Below are 24,107 nucleotides of genomic sequence, written 5' to 3' on the forward strand. Positions count from 1 at the left end.
GCTAAAGGAACTTCTCTAAGTGGGAAACACAAGAGAAGAAAAGGACCTACAACAACAAACCCAAAACAATTAAGAATGGTCATAGGAACATACATATTGATAATTACCTTAAACGTGAATGGATTAAATGCTCCAACCAAAAGACACAGGCTTGCTGAATGGATACAAAAACAAGACCCATCTATATGCTGTCTACAAGAGACCCACTTCAGACCTAGGGACACATACAGACTGAAAGTCAGGGGATGGAAGAAGATATTCCATGAAAATGGAAATCAAAAGAAAGCTGGAGTAGCAATACTCATATCAGATAAAATAGACTTTAAAATAATGTTACAAGAGACAAGGAAGGATATTACACAATGATCAAGGGATCAATCCAAGAAGAAGATATAACAATTATAAATATATATGCACCCAACATAGGAGCACCTCAATACATAAGGCAACTGCTAACAGCTATAAAAGAGGAAATCAACAATAACACAATAATAGTGGGGGACTTTAACATCTCACTTAAACCAATGGACAGATCATCCAAAATTAAAATAAATAAGGAAACAGAAGCTTTAAATGACACTATAGACCAGATAGATTTAATTGATATTTATAGGACATTCCATCCAAAAACAGGAGATTACACTTTCTTCTCAAGCGCGCATGGAACATTCTCCAGGATAGATCACATCTTGGGTCACAAATCAAGCCTCAGTAAATTTAAGAAAATTCAAATCATATCAAGCATCTTTTCTGACCACTACGCTCTGAGATTAGAAATGAATTATAGGGAAAAAAACATTAAAAAACGCAAACACATGGAGGCTAAACAATACGTTACTAAATAACCAAGAGATCACTGAAGAAATCAAAGAGGAAATCAAAAAATACCTAGAGACAAATGACAATGAAAACACAACGATCCAAAACCTATGGGATGCAGCAAAAGCAGTTCTAAGAGGGAAGTTTATAGCTATACAGCCTACTTCAAGAAACAAGAAAAATCTCAAATAAACAATCTAACCTTACACCTAAAGGAACTAGAGAAAGAAGAACAAACAAAACCCAAAGTTAGCAGAAGGAAAGAAATCATAAAGATCAGAGCAGAAATAGATGAAATAGGAACAAAGAAAACAATAGCAAAGATTAATAAAACTAAAAGCTGGTTCCTTGAGAAGATAAACAAAATTGATAAACCATTAGCCATACTCATCAAGAAAAAGAGGGAGAGGACTCAAATCAATAAAATTAGAAATGAAAAAGAAGTCACAGCAGACACCGCAGAAATACAAAGCATCCTAAGAGACTACTACAAGCAGCTCTAGGCCAATAAAATGGACAACCTGGAAGAAATGGACAAATTCTTAGAAAGGTATAACCTTCCAAGACTGAACCAGGAAGAAATAGAAAATATGAACAGACCAATCACAAGTAATGAACTTGAAACTGTGATTAAAAATCTTCCAACAAACAAAAGTCCAGGACTGGACGGCTTCACAGGTGAATTCTATCAAACATTTAGAGAAGAGCTAACACCCATCCTTCTCAAACTCTTCCAGAAAATTTCAGAGGAAGGAACACTCCCAAACTCATTCTATGAGGCCACCATCACAGTGATACCAAAACCAGACAAAGATACTACAAAAAAAGAAAATTACAGACCAATATCACTGATGAATATAGATGCAAAAGTCCTCAACAAAATACTAGCAAACAGAATCCAACAACACATTAAAAGGATCATACACCATGATCAAGTGGGATTTATCCCAGGGATGCAAGGATTCTTCAATATATGCAAATCAATCAATGTGATACACCATATTAACAAATTGAAGAAGAAAAACCATATGATCATCTCAATAGATGCAGAAAAGGCTTTTGACAAAATTCAACACCCATTTATGATAAACACTCTCCAGAAAGTGGGCATAGAGGGAACCTCCCTCAACAGAATAAAGGCCATATATGACAAACCCACAGCAAACATCATTCTCAATGGTGAAAAACTGAAAGCATTTCCTCTAAGATCAGGAACAAGACAAGGATGTCCGCTCTTGCCACTATTATTCAACACAGCTTTGGAAGTCCTAGCCATGGCAATCAGAGAAGAAAAAGAAATACAAGGAATCCAAATTGGAAAAGAAGTAAAACTCTCACTGTTTGCAGATGACATGATACTATACATAGAGAATCCTAAAGATGCCACCAGAAAACTACTAGAGCTAATCAATGAATTTGGTAAAGTTGCAGGATACAAAATTAATGCACAGAAATCTCTTGCATTCCTATACACTAATGATGAAAAATCTGAAAGAGAAATTAAGGAAACACTCCAACACCATTGCAACAAAAAGAATAAAATACCTAGGAATAAACCTACCTAGGGAGACAAAAGACCTGTATGCAGAAAACTATAAGATACTGATGAAAGAAATTAAAGATGATACAAACAGATGGAGAGATATACCATGTTCTTGGATTGGAAGAATCAATATTGTGAAAATGACTACACTACCCAAAGCAATCTACAGATTCAATGCAATCCCTATCAAATTACCAATGACATTTTTTACAGAGCTAGAACAAAAAATCTTAAAATTTGTATGGAGACACAAAAGACCCCAAATAGCCAAAGCAGTATTGAGGGAAAAACACGGAGCTAGAGGAATCAGACTCCCTGACTTCAGCCTATACTATAAAGCTACAGTAATCAAGACAATATGGTACTGGCACAAAAACAGAAACATAGATCAATGGAACAAGATAGAAAGCCCAGAGATAAACCCATGTACCTATGGTCAACTAATCTGTGACAAAGGAGGCAAGGATATACAATGGAGAAAAGACAGTCTCTTCAATAAGCGGTGCTGGGAAAACTGGACAGCTACATGTAAAAGAATGAAATTAGAACACTCCCTAACACCATACACAAAAATAAACTCAAAATGGATTAGAGACCCAAATGTAAGACCGGACACTATCAAACTCTTAGAGGAAAACATAGGAAGAACACTCTTTGACATAAATCACAGCAAGATCTTTTTTGATCCACCTCCTAGAGTAATGGAAATAAAAACAAAAATAAACAAATGGGACCTAATGGAACTTAAAAGCTTTTGCACAGCAAAGAAAACCATAAATAAGACGAAATGACAACCCTCAGAATGGGAGAAAATATTTGCAAACGAATCAACAGACAAAGGATTAATCTCCAAAATATATAAACAGCTCATGCAGCTCAATATTATAAAAACAAACAACCCAATCCAAAAATGGGCAGAAGACCTAAATAGACATTTCTCCAAAGAAGACATACAGATGGCCAAGAAGCACATGAAAAGCTGCTCAACATCGCTAATTATTAGAGAAATGCAAATCAAAACTACAATGAGGTATCACTTCACACCAGTTAGAATGGGCATCATCAGAAAATCTACAAATAACAAATGCTGGAGAGGGTGTGGAGGAAAGGGAACCCTCTTGCACTGTTGGTGGGAATGTAAATTGATACACCCACTGTGGAGAACAGTATGGCGGTTCCTTAAAAAACTAAAAACAGAATTACCATATGACCCAGCAATCCCACTACTGGGCATATACCCAGAGAAAACCATAGTTCAAAAAGAAACATGCGGGACTTCCCTGGTGGCGCAGTGGTTAAGAATCCACCTGCCAATGCAGGGGACACGGGTTTGAGCCCTGGTCAGGGAAGATCCCACGTGTCGTGGAGCAACTAAGCCCGTGTGCCACAACTACTGAAGCCCGTGTGCCTAGAGCCTGTGCTCCACAGCAAGAGAAGCCACTGCAATGAGAAGCCCGTGCACTGCAGCGAAGAGTAGCCCCCATTCACCACAACTAGAGAAAGCCTGTGCACAGCAATGAAGACCCAATGTACCCATAAATAAATAAATAAATTTACAGAATAAAGTTGAAAAAAAAATTAAAAAAAAAAAGACACATGTACCCCAATGTTCACTGCAGCACTATTTACAATAGCCAGGTCATGGAAGCAACCTAAATGCCCATCGACAGATGAATGGATAAAGAAGATGTGGTACATATATACAATGGAATATTACTCAGCCATAAAAAGGAACGAAATTGGGTCATTTGTTGAGACGTGGATGCATCTACAGACTGTCATACAGAGTGAAGCAAGTCAGAAAGAGAAAAGCAAATATCGTATATTAACACATATATGTGGAACCTAGAAAATGATACAGATGAACCGGTTTGCAGAGCAGAAATTGAGACACAGATGTAGAGAACAAACATATGGACACCAAAGGGGGAAAGTGGCCAGGGTTGGGGGCGGTGGTGGTGGGATGAATTGGGAGATTGGGATTGACATGTATACACTGATGTGTATAAAACGGATAACTAATAAGAACCTGCTGTATAAAAAAATACATAAAATAAAATTTAAAAATTAAAAAAATAATTATAAGTGGAATACATATTAAAAAAAACACATAAGATAAATTTCAAATAATTGAATGAATGATTTTAATTGTTACTATACTAAAAGATTAATTATGCACATATTGAAACAAATAAATTTGCATATGGAGATAGATTCTGTAATTATACTGAGTGAGGATTACTAATGAGACAGTTTGGGGATAAGTTTTCAATGCTTTAATTCTTTTCCTTGCAAAGTATTTTATTTTACCTTTCATCTACAATAAAACAGGCATGTTGTATATTTGTTTTTACAACCTATATAACATGAGGTATGAAATATAAATAGCTATTTAGAGGAAGCATTTATGAAATACATTTTTGGCAAATCTGATTTTGACTTTGTAATCAAAACGGAAAGTTTAAAACTCTTAACTGAAAAGATGAGAAATAGACAGGAAAGACTATTATGCTAGAGCACAAAATGTCCTTGTTTAACTTCTCACTAGAATAAATTCTTTATACAAGGGCAGCCCTTTATTTCATATTTTTTCAATTCTGTTCACTTCCTGCTTAGTCCATAGTCAGCTTTGTTATTTGTTTACCCTTGTCATGATGAACTAATTATTTGCCAAGAGGCTCTGAGTTTTTTTTTTTCAAATGTAAAATGGTGCGTACAAGCTTTGGAAAAGTGAAGTTACATAAAGAGCCACTTTGGTCACCCATTAGGGTGCTTGTTCATGAAATCCTCCCTCGTTATTTTTTTTTTTGGACAGCTCTTTTCCTCTCCATTTAATAAACTTAGTGAACAGTTCAGTGTGCATTTAAAGATTCAGAACATTCTTTTAGAAGCTATAATTTAGGCAGTGGGCAAATTAGAGTGCTGATGTTTTGTAAAGAGCCTGGTTTCATTGTACAGGGCGTGCAAGTCTCTTTCATAGGAGAGTTCATAGTTTTTAGATTTACAAGAATTATTATATTAGCCCTTACAATTTGTTTCAGGTATTTATCATATACTCAAAGAAGTACCTATATAAGCCCAAAATATCCAGATGCAAAGTGAAAAATGTAATTGACTACATGATGTCAAGCATTGGAATGTTTTGAAAAAAATATTTTTTCATATAGAGAATTTGGCAACACTTAGATGCAAAGAACAATATCTGGTGGAAAAGTTATTTATTTACTTGCTCGTTTATTTATTTATTATTTGGAGAGTTGGCTTACCAGCAGACAGCTGGATATTATAGAACTAATTTTGTTGTATAGTACTCATAATGCAACTCACACATTTAAATTGTGAGAATATAAATCAAAGAATAATATTAAGATTCCCTCTGAAACAAACTTTTAAAGGTAATGGACCAAAAACAGCTTCAGAAATCTTACTGGACAACAAAATTTGCTCAAAGGTGTAGCATTATAATCAAACAGTTCAGCATGTACTGGCTATAGAGTTTCTGAAATTTTAGCCTCAAACTGAAATTCTTTTAGTGATAAAAAGTTTTAAAATGATTAAGTACAGCTGCAGATATTTTATTTACTGGTTTAAAAACATATTGCTATTAAATACATTTCTAAAAGGAATGTTCTTGTAAGCATTTTTATGAATCACAATTTGTCTATCCTGCCAAAAGGGTTACCCATCATTGCCCTACGTAACACTGTACACCTGGGGACGGGGTGCAACTGGGAGTAATTTGAAAACACCATGCTACAACTTGGCATTTATGTCAGATGCTTCCAGTTTATGGATGAAAGGCCATCATGAGACTTCCACACTAAATACAGTAACATCTTTCCTTGCCAGGACTCAGATTTCCAATTATCTCCTAACTAAAGCATAGCCAAGAATTAAAAAAGCAACAAGGTTCCTGGACAACCAAAATAAATGTTATATAATCCATGCATGAAAGCTCAGGGTCTTTACCTGTAGACAATACCAGAGACAGTAATGTAGTTTGTATACTCTTAGACTGCACACAGTTCTAACATTTGTGGATCTTTGTAAAATCTCAAAGTAGAGTGGAAGTAATGGTTTAGAAAGGGATTCGAATTTTCCTCCTTACTCTTCTGTTTTAAAACAAGTCTGGGAAAGTATAACGTTTAGAAAGATTTGCATCCAAAGTGATTAAAAGAAAGTATCTTACACTTAAAGAAGGAAACCTCGAACTATCTGGAAAACATTCTTATCCGAAACAACTCATTCATTATGTCCTCCTGGACAACTGAAGTTTTCTATGCAATTTTAGTTCATTTTGTCATCTAAATTCCATCGTGGAGTTCTATTTCATTTGAGTGGAAACAAAATGACAAGCAGTATATAAAGCCAAGGTCTTCATTCAACCTAAGCTTCTGGAAACAAAATTGAATGCCTGCAATATAAACAGCCATGAAAGAACCACAGCAATAACACTATCCTTATTGTGTGCAACTGTGTGCCAAAAACCTTACATATATTATGACTAACCCTTGCAATAACTTTAGATGGGAGGAATTGCTATCCCCATTTTATAGACATAAAACTGAGAGTTAGAGGTAAAGGAAATCTTCTAGGTAAACTTAGGGTTCAAACCCAGGTCATTCTGGCTCTAAAGCCAGCATTCTTTCCATGGCTACCTTTTTCTTCTAGCTGATGACAGTAGGTCTCCAAATCTGTAGTGGGGCTCAAGGATTAATTCCCAGATAAGGGCGATTGCTGTCTAGGTTGTATCATTCACTGATTAGATCAAGCAGACACACAGGCAAGAATTGAGTCCTCTTTCAAGCCACTTATATTGTTTCAACCTCCCACCATTTGTCTCACAAATATCTACCTCTGAGATAAAGGAATCTGGATTCTCTTGTAGCTGACTCAGCATGTAGTTAATTTATTTCCACTCCTGAAAAAATAGTTCAAACCATAGAAGGAGGCTATGGGTGAGGGTGAGTGTCAGACATGAAGGAGGAAGAGGAGATGTTTTATTCTCAGAGAGGGCATGATAAAATGAATAGAAGGCTTGTCTTCTTTTTTATTTGTATTTTTCACCGCAAAGGACACTTTTTAGCTGTTTACTAGATTTGCATCTCATTTCTAAGATAACATTTGACTTTCCCCATCAATCTGTGCTTACCTTTCTCAGACTCATGAAACCAGGGGCAATAACCAAGTGACCAATGGAAGTGGTGGGAGCATTTTAAATAATTGCTCATAAGTGATTCTGGCTGTAGGGGAGTGTAGGGACAAATAAACAGTAAAGGAAGGGGGATACTGTTGCAAGGTTCATTCCCTGTGCAAACAGCTTAGCTGGAATACAAAGTCCACAACGCTTACCTCCTCCCACATCTGAAAGAGAACCTGCATGGGACATTCTGAGGGTTCTCCCCTCGTGCATTGTGTTGCTGAATTCCTGATGCAGTCATCTGGAATCCTTATAAGTAGGTGATTCTTCACTATGTCACTATGCCATTGCATGCTACCTCACCCAGAGTCTTGCCAAAGTGCCTTTTTAAGATGCCTGAAATTACAGTTAATGCTTCATTGTTTTTCCTCAAGCCAAATATTGAGTGATAATACTAATAGCCTTGGGGAGGTTAGTTCACTGACTTATTATCAGTCATTTATATATTGTCAGAATGAGTTTGATAACAATTTACATAGGAAACAATAAATATAAAAGTCACTTTCTAATCCCTATATTGTCAAATAAATATTAAATTATTTGAGCATATTTTTAAATTTTTAATTGAGATATAATTGACATATAACATTGTAATTTGAACACATTTTGATTGAAGAATTACCTTTACCATCATAGCTAATATTTATCAAGTGCTTATTATATGCCACGCATTGTTCTAATATTTCATGACAACAAACCTATATGAGGTAAGTGTAATTACTATCCCCATTTTATAGATGAGAAAGATGAGGCACAGAGATGTTAAGTAACTTTTCAGAAGTCACACAGCTAATAAGTGTCTCAGCCAGGATTTGCACCAGGCGTCTAGTTCCAGAACCTACATTGTAAACCACTCTCCTACTCAGTTCTTCTCTTCAAAGGTATAATGTCTGGAACACATGGGGAAAAGAAGATTTGTGAATCATGAAGGGTTAAAATTTATTTTTAAATGTTATTATACCAATATCTATTACAATATGGATAATTTTCTTATATCAGTTCCTAACAGAACTCTGCTCTGCTTAATGTGGTCTGAACATCAACATAATGGAAATAATCAGAACAATATCAACATGGGTACTTACCATCCTGTGGCTGATGCAGTCACTTTTATCACCACCATCTTCATGATCTTCACCATCATTGTTATCACCATCATCATTGTCATTATTTATTGAGGGCTTACCAGGTTCCAGGAACCACGTTTAGTTTGTTACCTAAGTGATCTCATTTGATCCTCAAAGTAATCTTATGGAATGGGTATAATCGTTCTCATTTTATAGACGAGAAAACTGAGGCTCAGAGATGCTAAAGTCATAGAACCAGAAATTGTAAAGCTGGAATTTGAATTTAAGTCTGCCTTCAAAGCTTATGTTCTTAAGTACTTCACTATGTCCAAAATTTTAATACTACTTCTACTACCACCGTCACCACCAAATATCACTTATTAAGTGCCATCTATGTGCCAGGCTAGTCCTGTGTTGCTATTTCGAACTATGTCTCATGAGCCAAATCCAGTCAGCTGCCTGTTTTTGTAAATAAACTTTTATTGGGACATAGCCATGTGCATCCATTTACATATCGTCTATGGCTGCTTTTGTACTAAAGAGTAGAGTTGAGTAGTTGCAACAGAGATTCCATAGCTCACAAAGCCCAAAATATTTACTGGCTCTTCACAGAAAAGTATGCAGACCCCTGCCTTAATCCATCTTGCAATATATGTATTATTATTCTCATTTTGCAGAGGAACATATTGGAGTTCATAAAGATTAGGTAACTTGCCCATCCAACTATTAAAAGACAAGAACCTACAAAAAAAACTGAGGTCCAGATGACCCCAGAACTTTTTCATTTTCCTCTCTGACATCTACAAAGGCAACAACTTTTATAATTACCAGTTGCAGGAAAGGAGATTTCTCTAACTTGGTCAACAATATGGTTTAAAATCTTTGACACAGGTGGTAAAGAGTTGTACGTTTTCCCTTGTCAGAGGGATGTTAAATTCCTCTTACCTTCTGAGAATTTACTGTACTTAATTCCTTGAGGATGGATGCTTAAGGGCTTGTCTGCCTTATTCTTAAAGTGAACTTTCATGATGTCGCCAACTTCAGCATATAAAGTAGGTCCAAGAAGTCCTATGAAAACAAGGATTTAAAATATGTTTGTGTTCAGGATTACCAAGACAGAGCTGCTAAGCAAGAAAAACACGCAGAAAACCCCACGGGTGATTGCTGTCATTCCTCTCAGTCCTGAGGTTGACCTGCTTATCTTCAATCTAGAAGGCTTTGCCAGCTCATTAACTCTATATTACATGCAGGAAGATAAGGATGGGAAGGTAGAAACACTTGGCTTGGGCCCAAAGCTAGTTAAGAGAGTAGAAGAAATAGTTCTGACCACGTCCACTCCATTCTGATCCACTGTCATTCCTGGGGAGACTACCATCTTGGGTCAAGAAAGATGTTCATTTTCACTTATACAGGGTAATGTAGGAAGGGTGACTGCCTACTTTAGATCTCTCTGAAGGAGAGACCTCAGAGACCTAAATGAAGTCAGGGAGCAAATCAGACTGTTCTCTGGTCCTGAGGCAAATTCAAAGTCCCTGAGGCAGGAGCTTGATGTATCCAAAGAACAGTCAGACGACCAGTGTGGCCAGAGTGAGAAAAGTTGGGGGTGGAGGGGGCAGATCACCCCCTATGGGCCATGGTAAGGACTCTGGATTTTCTTCTAAGTGAAATGGGAAATCACTGGAGCTTTGTGCAACAGAGAGACATGGTCTGATATGTTTTAAAAGTTCAACCTACTGGGCATATGCCCAGGGAAAAACATAATTCAAAAAGACACATGCACCCCAATGTTCATTGCAGCTCTATTTACAATAGCCAGGACATGGAAACAACCTAAATGTCCATCGACAGATGAATGGATAAAGAAGATGTGGTACATATATACAATGGAATATTACTCAGCCATAAAAAGAAACAAAATTGGGTCATTTGTAGAGACATGGATGGACCTAGAGACTGTCATACAGAGTAAGTCAGAAAGAGAAAAACAAATATCGTATATTAATGCATATATGTGGAATCTAGAAAAACGGTACCGATGAACCAGTTTGCAGGGCAGAAATAGAGACACAGATGTAGAGAACAAATGTATGGACACCAAGGGGGGAAAGTGGGGGGGGAGGGGTGGGATGAATTGGGAGATTGGTATTGACGTAGATACACTAATATGTATAAAATAGATAACTAATAAGAACCTGCTGTATAAATAAATAAATAATTTTTTAAAAAAAGTTCATCCTAGCTGCTGTGTAGAAAATATTCTGTGTAGTGACAAGAGTGGAAGCAGACCAGGTGGTGTAAACGACAGACAACAGTGTATTGGGCCAGCATGTGTAGCAGTGAAGTGGGGAGAAGAGGTTGGATTCTGGACATTTCAACAGTAGAGCCAGCAAATTTGCTGAGGAGTTGGATGTGGCACTTGAGAGAGAGAAGTCAAGGATGACACCAAGGTTTTTGATCTGAGCAAATGGATAAATAATGTTATCAGTTACTTTGATGGGGACACAGCGGGGAGAACAGGTTAGGGTGCAGAAATCAAGAGTGAGGTTTCACTTACTACATCCCAGGCACTGTGCTAGGCTCTGGGGCCACATGGATAAATAAGGCACCGTCCCTGTCCTTAAGGAGCTCACAAGCTCGTTTAGAGATAGACATTTGGTAGGAGCTACAGCTGAGATAAGGGCCAAGTGCTACGGGAGCAGAGAGGATAAAGGACCAATCCTGTCTGCGGAGTTAAGGGAAGAGTTGATATTTGAGTCAGATTTTTGAAGAATCATATATTAGAATTTCCCAAAGTGTAGTCCTTGGATGCTCTGCATCAGAATCAGTGAGGGTCTAACTAAAAGGCAGACTCCCAAGTAAATACTATCTCAGCCTCAATGAACCTGAGTCTCTGGAGGTGGGGTTTGGGAACGTGCATTTTAGATGTGTGCTCCTGAGTGATTCTGATGTCCTCTAAAGCTTGAGAACCTGTCACCAAAAGCCCTCTTTCAGACAATTGACTGTTCTCACTTCCAAGCCATCCATAAGCTCTTATGGGGTTGGCTTCTGCCCATTAGGAATCACAGGAGCAGGAGAGGGAAGTTACAGTAGTCATGGAGTTCAACGGGCATTTGTTTGCAGTGGCGATAATTATAAACGTCCCTCTTGATATGTTTGAGCTCTCTAAGTCCTTACATTAAACCTCCCAATACATCTTTGAGTTAGATATTAAGATCTTTATTTTATAGATGAGGAAACTGAGCCTCAGAGAACTTAAATATCTTGCCCAATATTATACAGCTAATTAGAGGCAGAGCCATGATTTAAACTTAAATCTGCGTGATTCTAGATACTGAGCTTTTAACTACCTGTTTGTATTGCAGCCCCCCACCTTGTAGTTATTCATTCATTCAACAAATATTGAGTGCTCACATTATCCTAGGTGTTAGAATTGCAATGGTGAGTAAAATAGATGTACCCCCTGCCTTCATAGAGCTTAGAAAATAGAAGGAAAGACAGATTTTAACAAACGGTCACACAAATATTGAATTACAAACTGTGGTTCATATTATGAAAGAAAAGTACAGGATTCTCTTAAGAGCATTTGACAGAGGCATCTAGTCTAATCTTAGAGGCAGGGAGGGAATCAGGGTTGGGAAATGCTTCCCTGAGGAAGTGATGCATTAACTGAAGTCCAAAGGCAAAGAGGCAAAGGGATAGACAAGGGCATTCCAGGGAGTGGGATTAGCATGTGCAAAGGCCCTGAGGTGCCAGAAAACTTGGCCTATTCAGAGAACTGACAGCCATGGGAAGGTAGAGCTTAGTAGGTAAGAGAGATAGGCAGAAAGTGAAGCCAAAGGCATGATCAGAGGTCCAGTCACATAGGGCCTTGTAGGCCTCTTAGACTTTTGCTTTTTAACCTAAGAGTTTCTGGAAGCAGGGATGTGACATGAACCACATACTGGTTTTTAAACCTCTGGCTACATTTGTGGAGTGTGATCTGGGGAGAAACCAGAGTGAATGTTGAGAGAATAGATGGAAGGCTCCAGGAGAGAGATGTTGGTGACTTGACTTAGTTTAAGGTTAGGGCAATGGAGATAATCAGGAGAGAACGTATTAGAGAGCTATTTAGGAAATCCAATTGTCAGGACTTGATGGGTTGAACATGGAGTGGAGGATGAGGGAGATCAAGTTGCCATGGATGGCTGGTGAGGTTCTGCCTTGGAGGGCTGGGTGGATGAGGGTGCCATTCTCTGAAATGGAGGATGCTGTGGGAGGGTTTTGTTTGGTGGGTGTGGTAGGCAGGATAATGGCCTCCCAGAGATGTGCCTGTCCTAATCCCTGGGACCCATGAATATGCTACCTTATATGGCAAAATGGACTCTGTGGGTGTGATTAAGTTAAAGATGTTGAGATGGGGAGAGTTTCCTGGATTATCCAGGTGGGCCCAATGTAATCATAAAATCTCTCATAAAAGGGATGCAGGACTATCTGAGTTAGCAATTGGAAGATGCTACCTGCTGGCTTTGAAGGTGGAGGAAGGGGCCATGAGCCCATGAGTGCAGATGGCTTCTAGTAACTGCAAAAGGCAAGGAAACGATTCTCCCCTAGAGCCTCCAGAAGGAATAGAGCTCTACGAACACCTTGATTTTAACCCAGTGAAACTCGTTTTGGACTTCTGGCCTCAAGAGCTCTAAGATAATAAATTTGTGTTGATTTATGCCCCTAAGTTTGTGGTAATGTGTTGCAGCAACAATAGAAAACTAATTTCCTATTGGCATTGATAAAATGTGATCTCTGAGATAGAGGTCCTATCTTTCCCCAACTCCTATCTTTCCACCCACTTATTCCTTTCACTGAACTCCAGTCCTAGAGTTTATATTGACCTTGTGCCTGAAGCTTTTTGTTTGTGTGTTTTTATGTTAGTTCTGCACAGGACCTTGGAGGCCACAGAGTTTAATCCTCATTATAGAGATGGTTACAAAGCCTGGGAAGTGGGTGCAGAGAGTTACTGGGTGGCATTGCTGGGTGTAGAACTCAGTTCTCTGGACTCTTGAACCAAAGCTTTCTTCACCACCTCTGCAGGGCGGGTCAGATCCCCCACTTTCCTAGAACAGTCCCAACGTCCACACCATTTTTTACTCCTGGCCACATCTGACTCCACTGGCTGACCCCTCTCTTCTGGCTGCTACCCTCAGTCCTAGCTCCCGGCAGAAGTCCCCATTGGCTACTCCCACCGCCCAGAATGCCCCTGAGCCCAATCAGGTGCTGACCGCTGTCACATTGTCCACCGCATTTTGTTGCCGTGGTTGCCTTGCTCGGTTGATTTGTTTGTTGGCATCACATGGCTGCAAATGCCAGATGCCCAGAATAAGTCTTCTAAGTTATTTAACCTCTTACTGCAATGAGTTCTTTGGAATATTTATTTAGCCTCCCTATCTGCTTCTTCAGAATTAAAGCAAAACAAAGGGATGTTTTTATAAATACAAACCAAATACCTTCGTGCATGGGGCAAACACATGGCTGAATGTTGTTTGAGCTGCTGTTTAGTTCCTCCATTAGCCAGATGGCGTAAGACCTTTTCCACCCTCTCCTCAGTGCCCAAAGCCAAATTGGGGGAAGGAATGGCCTATCTTGAGATCCCAGGAAGTTAGCACAACATGTACCCAATTTCTTGCAGTTTTGGAGCTGGAAAGGACTGCAGGAGGTCAGCTAATGCAATCCCCTGCTCTCAGGTGAAAAATGTGTTGCAGAACACAGGGTAGCCTGTTGTTGCTGCTAATATAAAACCCCTTTGGGGACAAACATTTCATAATCTTCCTTGAAAATACGCAGAGACTCAAAACTAGCCGTTTTAGAGCCCAAGACAGGAGTTCTGAAAATGAGCCTGGCCCCTCCACCTGTCCCCATGTCCACAAACCTCACTAGACAGGTGTCTCATCAGACCTCCAGTCCTGTAGCCTTAGCCCCACCTGTAATTACCGTAACTTCTGGGCTCATGCTGCAGAAATGGGGCACATGGCTAGAATCATACCCACCAGATGGGTGGAGCAGGAAATAAGCGAAAGGTACAAAGAACACAGAACTAGGCAATGGAATGAGGAAGACCACATAGTCAGTGGCAGTGTTCACACCAGATCTTATTAAAAATCTGAGACTTTTCCTTTACATCAGGTTTGCCTCCTAGTATCAATTATTATAGGGATACAGAGATGAATAAGACACCACCCCTGCGCTCCAGGGGTTCATAATTAAGCAACTTTGGGAGTTCAGGAAGAGGTTGAATGAAAATGAATGTTAAAATGCCTCAGAGTTCACATAAAACAAATATGTTATGAGATACACAGGGGTTGACAGAAAGGTAATATTTTAAGTGTACCAGGCTTAAACATAAATCAACTATCAAGGTCTACTTCTAACTTATGAGGTTGAATCAGGAAATCACTACAAAATTAATCATCTCAAAGGATTTTGGTCACAGTCTTCTCCTCTTCAAAAATAAGCACAGGGCTTCCCTGGTGGTGCAGTGGTTAGGAATCCGCCTGCCAATGCAGGGGACACGGGTTCGTGCCCCGGTCCGGGAAGATCCCACATGCCGCGGAGTGGCTAGGCCTGTGAGCCACAACTACTGAGCCTGCGCGTCTGGAGCCTGTGCTCTGGCAACAAGAGAGGCCGCGATAGTGAGAGGCCCGCGCACCGCGATGAAGAGTGGCCCCCGCTCGCTGCAAATGAAGAAAGCCCTCGCACAGAAACGAAGACCCAACACAGCCAAAAATAAATAAATAAATAAATAAATTTATTAAAAAAAAAAAAAATGAGCACAGGGAACTCTACCTAATAAACTGTGGCAACCTAAGTGGGAGGGAAGTCCAAAAGGGAGGGGATATCTGCATGTGTATGGCTGATTCATTTTGTTGTGCAGTGGAGGCTAACACAACATTGTAAAGCAACCATACTCCAATAAAAGTTAATTTAAAAAAATGATTGATGCCTCTGTATCACCTAAAACAGCAGTTCCCAACCTTTTTGGCACCAGGGACCGGTTTTGTGGAAGACAGTTTTTCCATGGACCAGGGCGGGGGATGGTTTTGGGATGATTCAAGCACATTACATTTATTGTGCACTTTATTTCTATTATTATTACACTGTAATATATAATGAAATAATTATACAACTCACCATAATGCAGAATCAGTGGGAGCCCTGCAATTGTTTTCCTGCAACTAGATGGTCCCACCTGGGGGTGTTGGGAGACAGTGACACCCGAAGTGTGTTGCTTATGTCCAGTCTACTCTGTAAGATGCAGCTTAATTGTCACTTGCCGCTCACTGATAGGGTTTTGATATGAGTCTGCAAGCAATTGATTTATTATGGTCTCTGTGCAGTCTAACCTCTCTGCTAATGATAATCTGCATTTGCAGCCGCTCCCCAGCGCTAGCATCACCCCCTCAGCTCTACCTCAGATCATCAGGCATTAGATTCTCATAAGCAGCGCGCAACCTAGATCCCTCGCATGCGCAGTTCGCAGTAGGGTTCGCGCTCCTATGAGAATCTAATGATCTGACAGGAGGCGGAGCTCAGGTGGTAATGTGAGCAATAGGGAGCGGCTGTAAATACAGATGAAGCTTCTCTGGCTCCCTGCTCACCTCTTGCTGTGCGGCCCGGTTCCTAACAGGCCACAGACTGGTACCAGTCTGTGGCCCGGGGGGTGGGGACGCCTGACCTAAAAGGCAGTCTTCAGCCTGGCACTGGTCCTTCTATCTCTTACTGCCCTCAGCACAATGGCTGACACAGCACATTCAAATTCAGTGAACTTGGCAAAAGTTACAAAAAGGAGAGCTCTGAATCTCTGCCCAATTCCTCTTTTCCCAGGCCTAATGAATATGTTTCTCAGCTCGTTTTCCCTTTACCCACTTACAACTTAACTTAATTAAAGAGTTCTTAAATATCTACTTGTACATACTAAGCTTGAAGCTGGATCTGTAAAAATGAATAGACTACAGAGTCTGTAGAGGACAGGAGATCCTTTAATTTCCTGACCAAAATGACAAACTTAATTTTATTAGTAACCTTATTAATAAAAGGTTACTCACCCGGTCCCTTGCCAGGCTCCCCACCCAGCCCCCCATGAAGGTTAGTATCTCTTCCACCTCAGGCTGATCCAGCCCAGCTTTGAATCACATCACTTCCTGTTTCTCCTGAGTCTGGCTCCATCAATTATTCTCCCTCAGATGTTTTTATCCTCTCCTTTTCTATTGGATTCTTCCCTTGAACACTTAGATATTTTAAGTCACTGTCATTCTTTTTTAAATAAAACTCTTAAAATATCCTTAAACCCCTCATTCCCTCCCAGAACTACCCTATTTCTCCTCTCATTTGGAGCCAAGTTTCAGGAAAGAGTTATCTATGTAAGTTCCTCCTACTTACATTTCCTCACCTTCCCTTCAGTTCCATTCCATCTCCGTTAGCAGGGGAAGTGGCACCAGGGAAACCAGGTAAAGAGAGAGTTTCAAGAAGGGGGAGCATTACATGTCCTAGTAATGTCAAGTGGGAAAATAACTGGAAAGAAACCATTGGTCTGGCATCTAAGAGGTCATGGGGCCCCTTTTGGGAGAGTAGTTTGGTATGATAGAGAATGAAATGCACCAATCCCACAGGAAATTGGTAGTGAAGGAAAGGGGAGAAAAGGCAGACAGAGTCAAGGGGAGATTTTTTTTCGAGACGGGATGTGAATCTGAACATAAGTTGTGTTCCGTTTTATTGTTGAGGATTTTTGACGGAAGGGAAGCCTCCAGTTAAGGAAAGATTGAAGATAAAGGGAGATCCGAGGAGGAGGCAGAACAAGATGGAATGAATAAAAGAGATAGAAGGACGAGTCTGGGGAAGATGACAGGTCTTCACCTGGTTGGGGGGAAGGATGAGTGAATTACTGATTAGGGGACCTAACTGGAGGAAGTTCTCTTAATGGCCTTTATCAGGTCTGTGAACTATGTGAACTATGTTACCATATTTACAGTCCCAGAAACCCATTCAGCCTACTTTCCTTAATTAAAAAAGAGGTGAGGAAAAAAAGAGGAGATTTTTCTCTAAAAATTATAGCTGTTATATACATCACACTAAATAAAACAGAAGAGATGGGAAAGATAGATGCAAAAGAATCATCCATATACAGTTCCTTTAAATGAGTCTAGGGACCCAGCAAATGATCATTTGCTAAGGCTCATCTGTGCTCATTAAACTAGACCATAAGCTCCAGGAAGGCAGGAGATGTGTCTGTCTTGTCCAGTGTGGCATCCATAGTGCCTAGTTCATTCACAGTGCCTAGTTCAATGTCCACTGTGGCATCCATAGTGCCTAGTTCAGTGTCCACTGTGGCATCCATAGTGCTAGTTCAATGTCCACTGTGGCATCCATAGTGCTAGTTCAATGTCCACTGTGGCATCCATAGTGCTAGTTCAATGTCCACTGTGGCATCCGTAGTGCTAGTTCAATGTCCACTGTGGCATCCATAGTGCCTAGTTCAACTGAGCACCCACAGCAGGTGCTCAATAATAGTTTGTTAGATGAATGAATAAAAATTCAAACACTTAGAAGTTTTGTTTAGCTTTTTTTTAAAATCACAGTTAAAAACAGCTGGCTTCATGGGCATGAGACCCATGAAATTGCACAGGGCCCCATGCTCAGAAGGGGCCCTAGTTTGGTTTAATGCTTTGCTTTTCTCAATTCTCAATACTATGAATAAGAGCTCTACCAATTATCTAGCCAAAATAACAAAAACACACATTTCTATAAAATATCACTAAATGAATATTTTTAGATATATACGAATATCAAAGTATCCATAGAGCTTTATCTTTAAAATTGAAAAATATATTTCAGACTTACCTGAAGTTCTGGATCGTGGTTTTTCTTTCTGAAAATATGCTTCATACTCTCTGTAGACAGTTTTCTTAAAGGAAGTTGCAAAAGTATTCGAACTGGAAATAAAATAAATTTGAAAGGCTTACATGACATCTACTTCTCACATTACAACAAAATATATCTCTCATGTCCTCAGACTTTTACTAGAAATAACAGTATTTTTAACTGCAGTTCAGAAACCCAAGGTCTTACAAATATGAACAATAAGAGAAGTTAATAAAATAATTATTGGTGTCTTCAAGAATATTCTGTTGTGATAACCATTCTTTCATAAATTTAGTCTGCCCTAACCAATCCTGCTACTCAGAATCAATTTTCTAAAATAGAACCCAAGATGATAGTGTGAACCCAGACTTTAGGCTTAGATTTTAAACGATTAAAGACATGACCAAATCCCTTACGAATAAATATGTGAGCTGTTTTTCAGCTCATCAATCAAATACAGTCTTAAGTGACCGGAGAACATTGTAAAGAACTATTGATTTGGTGGACTCTATTTCTCGCTGAGAAGTTGAAGATAGCTAATGGAGTCGAGGCCCTGAGATTCACTTGGAAAACAAACAAATGAAAAAACGAAGTCTCGGAAAGTTTAAGTAACTTGCCCAAGGAGAAGCAGTTGATAATGGCAAAGCCAGGATTCAAAAACCATTGTACAGTCATCCCTTGGCATCTGTGGGAGGTTGGTTCCAGGACGACCCTGGACGCCAAAATCTGTAGATGTTCAAGTCCCTTATATAAAACAGACTAGTACAGTTATCCCTCTGTATCTGCAGGTTCCATATCCGTAGATACCAAGGGATGACTGTTTTCATGGTTAAGAATTCAGAGAGAGGGCAGCAGGGAGAGTACTGGGATACTTTCCCATCTTTTTCTTCAGTGTGTCTAAAGATGGGCACATGATTCCTATCCTTGTCTTAAACTCAAAGATGTAGGAAAGATAATCAGGGGAAATTTCTTACCAAAGTCTAAACCAGTTGCCCATATTGGCTTTGTTATGCTTCCTAATCCAGAGAGTGGCCCCGCTATAATTAGGGCGTAACAGAGAGGGATACTAATCACATTTGCCATGACATCTATGTAGCACAGAAGCTAAGAGAACTGGTTGTAGTAGATTCAGAGTGTCTGGGTTTGAATCCTGTGTCTACCCCTTGTTAACTATATAACCTTGAAAAGTTTATTTAATCAATTTGTGCCTCTGTTTCTGTCATTGTGAGCTGGGACTAATAGTAAAATCTCCCTCACAGAACTGTTACAAGTTTTAAATAAGTTGATACCTACAAAAGGTTTAGAGCTGGCACATTGTAAATATTCAATGCATGTTAGCTAGTAGTATTTTAAAACTATAATGAAAATTGGATTTTAGCTTTCAGGTTTTCCCGGTGAGCAGAAAAATCTGTAATTATAGTCATTCTCATAATTTTAAAATGTAAGATACAAGAACTGTGTTAATATTTGGAGGCAGAATTAAAGGAGGCATGAGTAAGTATTTTTGGAATGGCTAGCTATTGAAGGTGGTGGGTTTTCAGTCACTGGAAGCATTCAAGTAGAAACTAGACAACTATTTGCTGGGGGTATTGGTGCTATGGGTGTGGGGAAAAGTAAGAAGTTAAAACATGAAAGTTGAAAATGAATTAAACAACCTCTTAGAGTTTTTAGAGCCCAAGAACCCTAGGATTCTGTATGTTAGTTCGCGTCCCTAATGTGGAGGTCCATTTTTATTTATCTGTGATGGTAATTTTGTGTGTTTGGTTTTATGTACAATTGAAATGTGGCTCCCGTCCCTAACCCTAGATCTTTAAATACAGGAGTATAGGTGACAGTATAAAATCTTTACTAAAGAAAAATTAGTCTTTTATGTGGAATAATTTTAATAGAGGTATGTTTCCTAGTATGTTTCCCTGTGTATATTATGTGTACATACTGAGGTATATTTATTTTAATTTGAACAACTGAATTGCTATTGGAAAATAATTTGCCTGAAAGTTAAAGATGACATGAATGCAAACAATATGCATGATGAATTTTCCATTTATGAGGACTATTTAAGGATGATTTATTCATAATAAAATCATATAAAGCTAGAACACTTGAGGAAAAATATATATGTATTTTTTTTCAATATCTGTTACTATATACATGTGATTGAACATGTTTCCTTAGGGAAATTTTCAAAAACATTCACTTCAGCCCCAGAGCAAGAATAAAAGATATATTTCACCTCTAAAAGGCACTGTCCTGCCAATATTACATGAAATAAGGAAAGATCTTTGCTTTGTGCTAAAATACACTTTAGCAAAAGATGGAGTTGTCTATGTTGATTTCTTTATAGCGAGTATCATTAGCTCTAGGTGTAGGACAATATAGAACAAGTTCTCAGTTTAAGCAGCCAGATACAAGGTTCGATCTTTCACATAAAAGTACTAGAAAGAAATGACATGATTTGAGGTTCAAAAGTATGGACAGTTGGTCTGGATTATCACTGTATGGTCTTGACTCAATAATTGATACCAGAGGAACAACTCTTCTAAGAATTCTGGAAACTCAGCCGCAGAGAGGATAAGATGACCAATCATGGCTTCCTACGTGAACTCACCATAGGAATCAGGGTTTTGCCCTATGTGATTCTGCCTCCAAAATTCTGCTTGTTATTCTTGTTGTTAATTACAGAAGAAAGAACAAACTCCAAAGCATAAGCACAGGGTGACACAGGAAAGCCAGCAACCAAGTTAGTGTTCTACCCAAGAGAAGGACAATTAATGTTGGAAAGACTGCTACTTCCTTTGGGGTTTTAGTTAGCAGCAGTTCTCTGAGGGTGTGGGTGTGACCTAGATTATCACCTTGAAATACAATATTTTAAATGTATTTAAATGTACAATATTTAAATAAGAAGTCCCTCTTTTTTTTTTGTATAAAAAAAAAAAGAGGGACTTCTTATTATTACAAGACCAAGATGCAATGCCCTCCAAAATAACCCAATTACAAAGAAAAGATTTGGAAAGGGTAATGTTATACACTAAAAGGCTTAAAACATTTCAATATTTTCTTGGCAGATTGCTTTGGTTTCGAAACTGTAAAAGAGGAACACATCTTTCACAATCGCTTAAACTGTGATGTTAAGTTAAAAAAATAACTTAAGTCACACTAAGAGGTTTAACCATTAAAAGAAATAAAAACATAACTAACTGGAAATATTGAGTAGAACCTATGATTTGTTTAATTTCTGTGAAGTCTTATTTTTAACCTTTCAATTAGGAAAAATAGTTTGCAACTCAAATACAGTTTGATTATTTAACCCCTCTCTAAGTCACATGTGCCTTTTAATAGTGACTCTATCAAAATAGCCAGAGTAGACCATATCCCAGGGAGTGATTAAGAATGAGAGAAAAATGAAGAGTCACAGGAAGCAGAAAAAAGGTAAAAGAACAACAATGTTGCATTTTTATGAACTGATGTTTTGAAAGTCATTTATAAGAAAACAACAAAATTATGGCAGTTGTTATCGAATAACCTGCTTACAATAAAGTACACAGTGTACATCTTTAGTTTTAGAAGATGCAGTTATGTGGACATGGAATAAATAATATGTAACTAGAAGTTTAATAAAATACTAGACTACTAAAAATCTGCAACAGGAGTGAAGAGGTAGGTACCTGGTGCTTTTGAATCAATCAATATATTAAATCAACAATCAATCATACTAACAAAACTGTGTTAACAGCAAACTTGAAACAGCATCTAGCCAATCAAACAATATATTCTATATCCTCAGAATGATAAACTTGTATTATTGGAGGCAAAATGAGCATCCACCAAGCTTATTTTATTCATTATACTCTTCTATTAATTGTCTCTACCTACCTGAAGTTAAAAAAAAAAAAAAAAAAAGCATTGGAATTGCAAAGGGAATGCTCTCTAAAAGAAATAGATTGTCCTCCCTGGAGAAGCCCCCCGGTCGCCATGCCTGCCTTACCCAAGGTATGTGGACTCGGAGCGATAGTTCCAGCTGATGCTCTGAGCAGCCACGTAGAACTGCCTTAGCCGCGCTGCTTCAGCCCCTAGGCTCCCCCAGCCTGCCCAGCTGGAGCCCAGGACCACGAGGACCCAGAGGCAAGGGCAAGCTGGGAACATGGTTCCTTTCCTGCCTCTGCCTCAGCCGATTGCGCCCGGCTTGGCCGGGCTTGGCCGCTGTCGGGACTGCAGTGAGCGCCGCGAGGCTGCGGGTGGCAGTGTCCCCCTCCTCTTCACCTCCCCCAGGCGTCGCGGCCGCTGCAGCCCGCGCTGTCCCCACCTCCTGGGGCTTCTCCAGGCTGGGGTTGACTAGGTCACCGCTCCAGATGACAGGAGGTATTAGGGAGAGCAACCAGGTTAGTGACTGTTTTACTACCGGTGAAGAAAGGGCAGCAATCAGCGGCTCTAGCAGGCAGGGCAGTGCTCAGGGATTCATGAGACGGGGCAATACTGTCCTCCCACGCCTCCATCTGCTAACCCCACGGCTCAGTAGCCGCTCACCGGACCCCGCCACCGTAAACACCGCCTGCGGCAGCGTGCACACTTACCAGGCGCTCTGCAAGTCCCAGGGCAGTGGGACCCAAATCCCTTCACCACACTGCTCTCCTTCTGATCTGAGGAAGAGGGCCTTATGCCCTGTTACTGGGCACAGAAATATTGCATCTTCAGGTGGTGAGGAAGCAAGGGGATGGTCACGTGAATGGGGCCTGCTGGCCTGGCCCACTTTACTGACATCTACCCATGCACAGTTCTGTCTTTTATTTATTTTATTTTATTTTTTTTAACATATTTATTGGAGTATAATTGCTTTACAATGGTGTGTTAGAGTTCTGTCTTTTAAAAAATATATATATATATATTGAAATATAGTTGATTAAATGTTGTGTTAGTTTCAGGTATACAGCAAAGTGCTTCATATATATATATATATATATATATATATATATATATATATATATATATATAATTTTTAGATTATTTTCCACTATAGGTTATTATAAAATATTGAGTAGAGTTCCCTGTGCTATACAGTAGGTCCTTGTTGTTTACCTATTTTATATATAGTAGTGTGTATATTTTAATCCCAAACTCCTAATTTATTGCTCCCCCCTTCCCCTTTGGTAACCATAAGTTTGTTTTCTATGTCTGTGGGTCTATTTCTGTTTTGTAAGTAAGTTCATTTGTATCATTTTTTTAGATTCCACCTCTAAGCGATATCATATGATATTTGTCTCTCTCTGTTGCACAGTTCTGTCTCGATAAGGGCCTGTGGCCACCTAAGGCAGTGACAGAGGAGAGGGCTTAAAGAGCTTCACTGAGGGAATCAGACCAGATTTCAATCCCACTTACTAGCGGTGTTCTCTTGGATAAGTGACACAACCTCTCTGGATCTCAATTTTGACACCTGCAAAACAGGGATGATAATAATAGTTTTTTCCAATAGGGTGGTTGGGAGGATAAAAGAACACTGTGAAGTATGTAATTCCTAGCAGTTGGAAAGCACACAGCACGTGTTGATTACTATGATTATATTTTTCCTGCCTCCAGGGCCCTTTATGTATCTCAGAGG

The 24,107-nt window shown here is 39.2% G+C and overlaps 1 protein-coding gene across 2 annotated transcripts in view; it reads right to left on the minus strand.

The window, feature by feature from the left end:
* The window catches only part of F5 (coagulation factor V), an 81,245-nt gene extending 58,567 nt beyond the window's left edge, over positions 1-22,678 (minus strand). For both annotated transcript variants that reach the window (XR_011073619.1, XM_068541217.1), the window contains exons 1-3: positions 22,500-22,678; positions 18,494-18,585; positions 9,575-9,697 (exon numbers count right to left, since the gene is read on the minus strand). Coding sequence is in view for 1 of the 2 variants with exons in the window: in XM_068541217.1 (XP_068397318.1) it covers positions 9,575-9,697; positions 18,494-18,585; positions 22,500-22,657 (373 nt within the window). In the remaining variant the exon portion in view is untranslated. The remainder of the gene's footprint in view (positions 1-9,574; positions 9,698-18,493; positions 18,586-22,499) is intronic.
* Positions 22,679-24,107: the final 1,429 nt, after the last annotated feature.

This window comes from Eschrichtius robustus, chromosome 3 (assembly GCF_028021215.1).
Source record: "Eschrichtius robustus isolate mEscRob2 chromosome 3, mEscRob2.pri, whole genome shotgun sequence".
NCBI lineage: Eukaryota > Metazoa > Chordata > Mammalia > Artiodactyla > Eschrichtiidae > Eschrichtius > Eschrichtius robustus.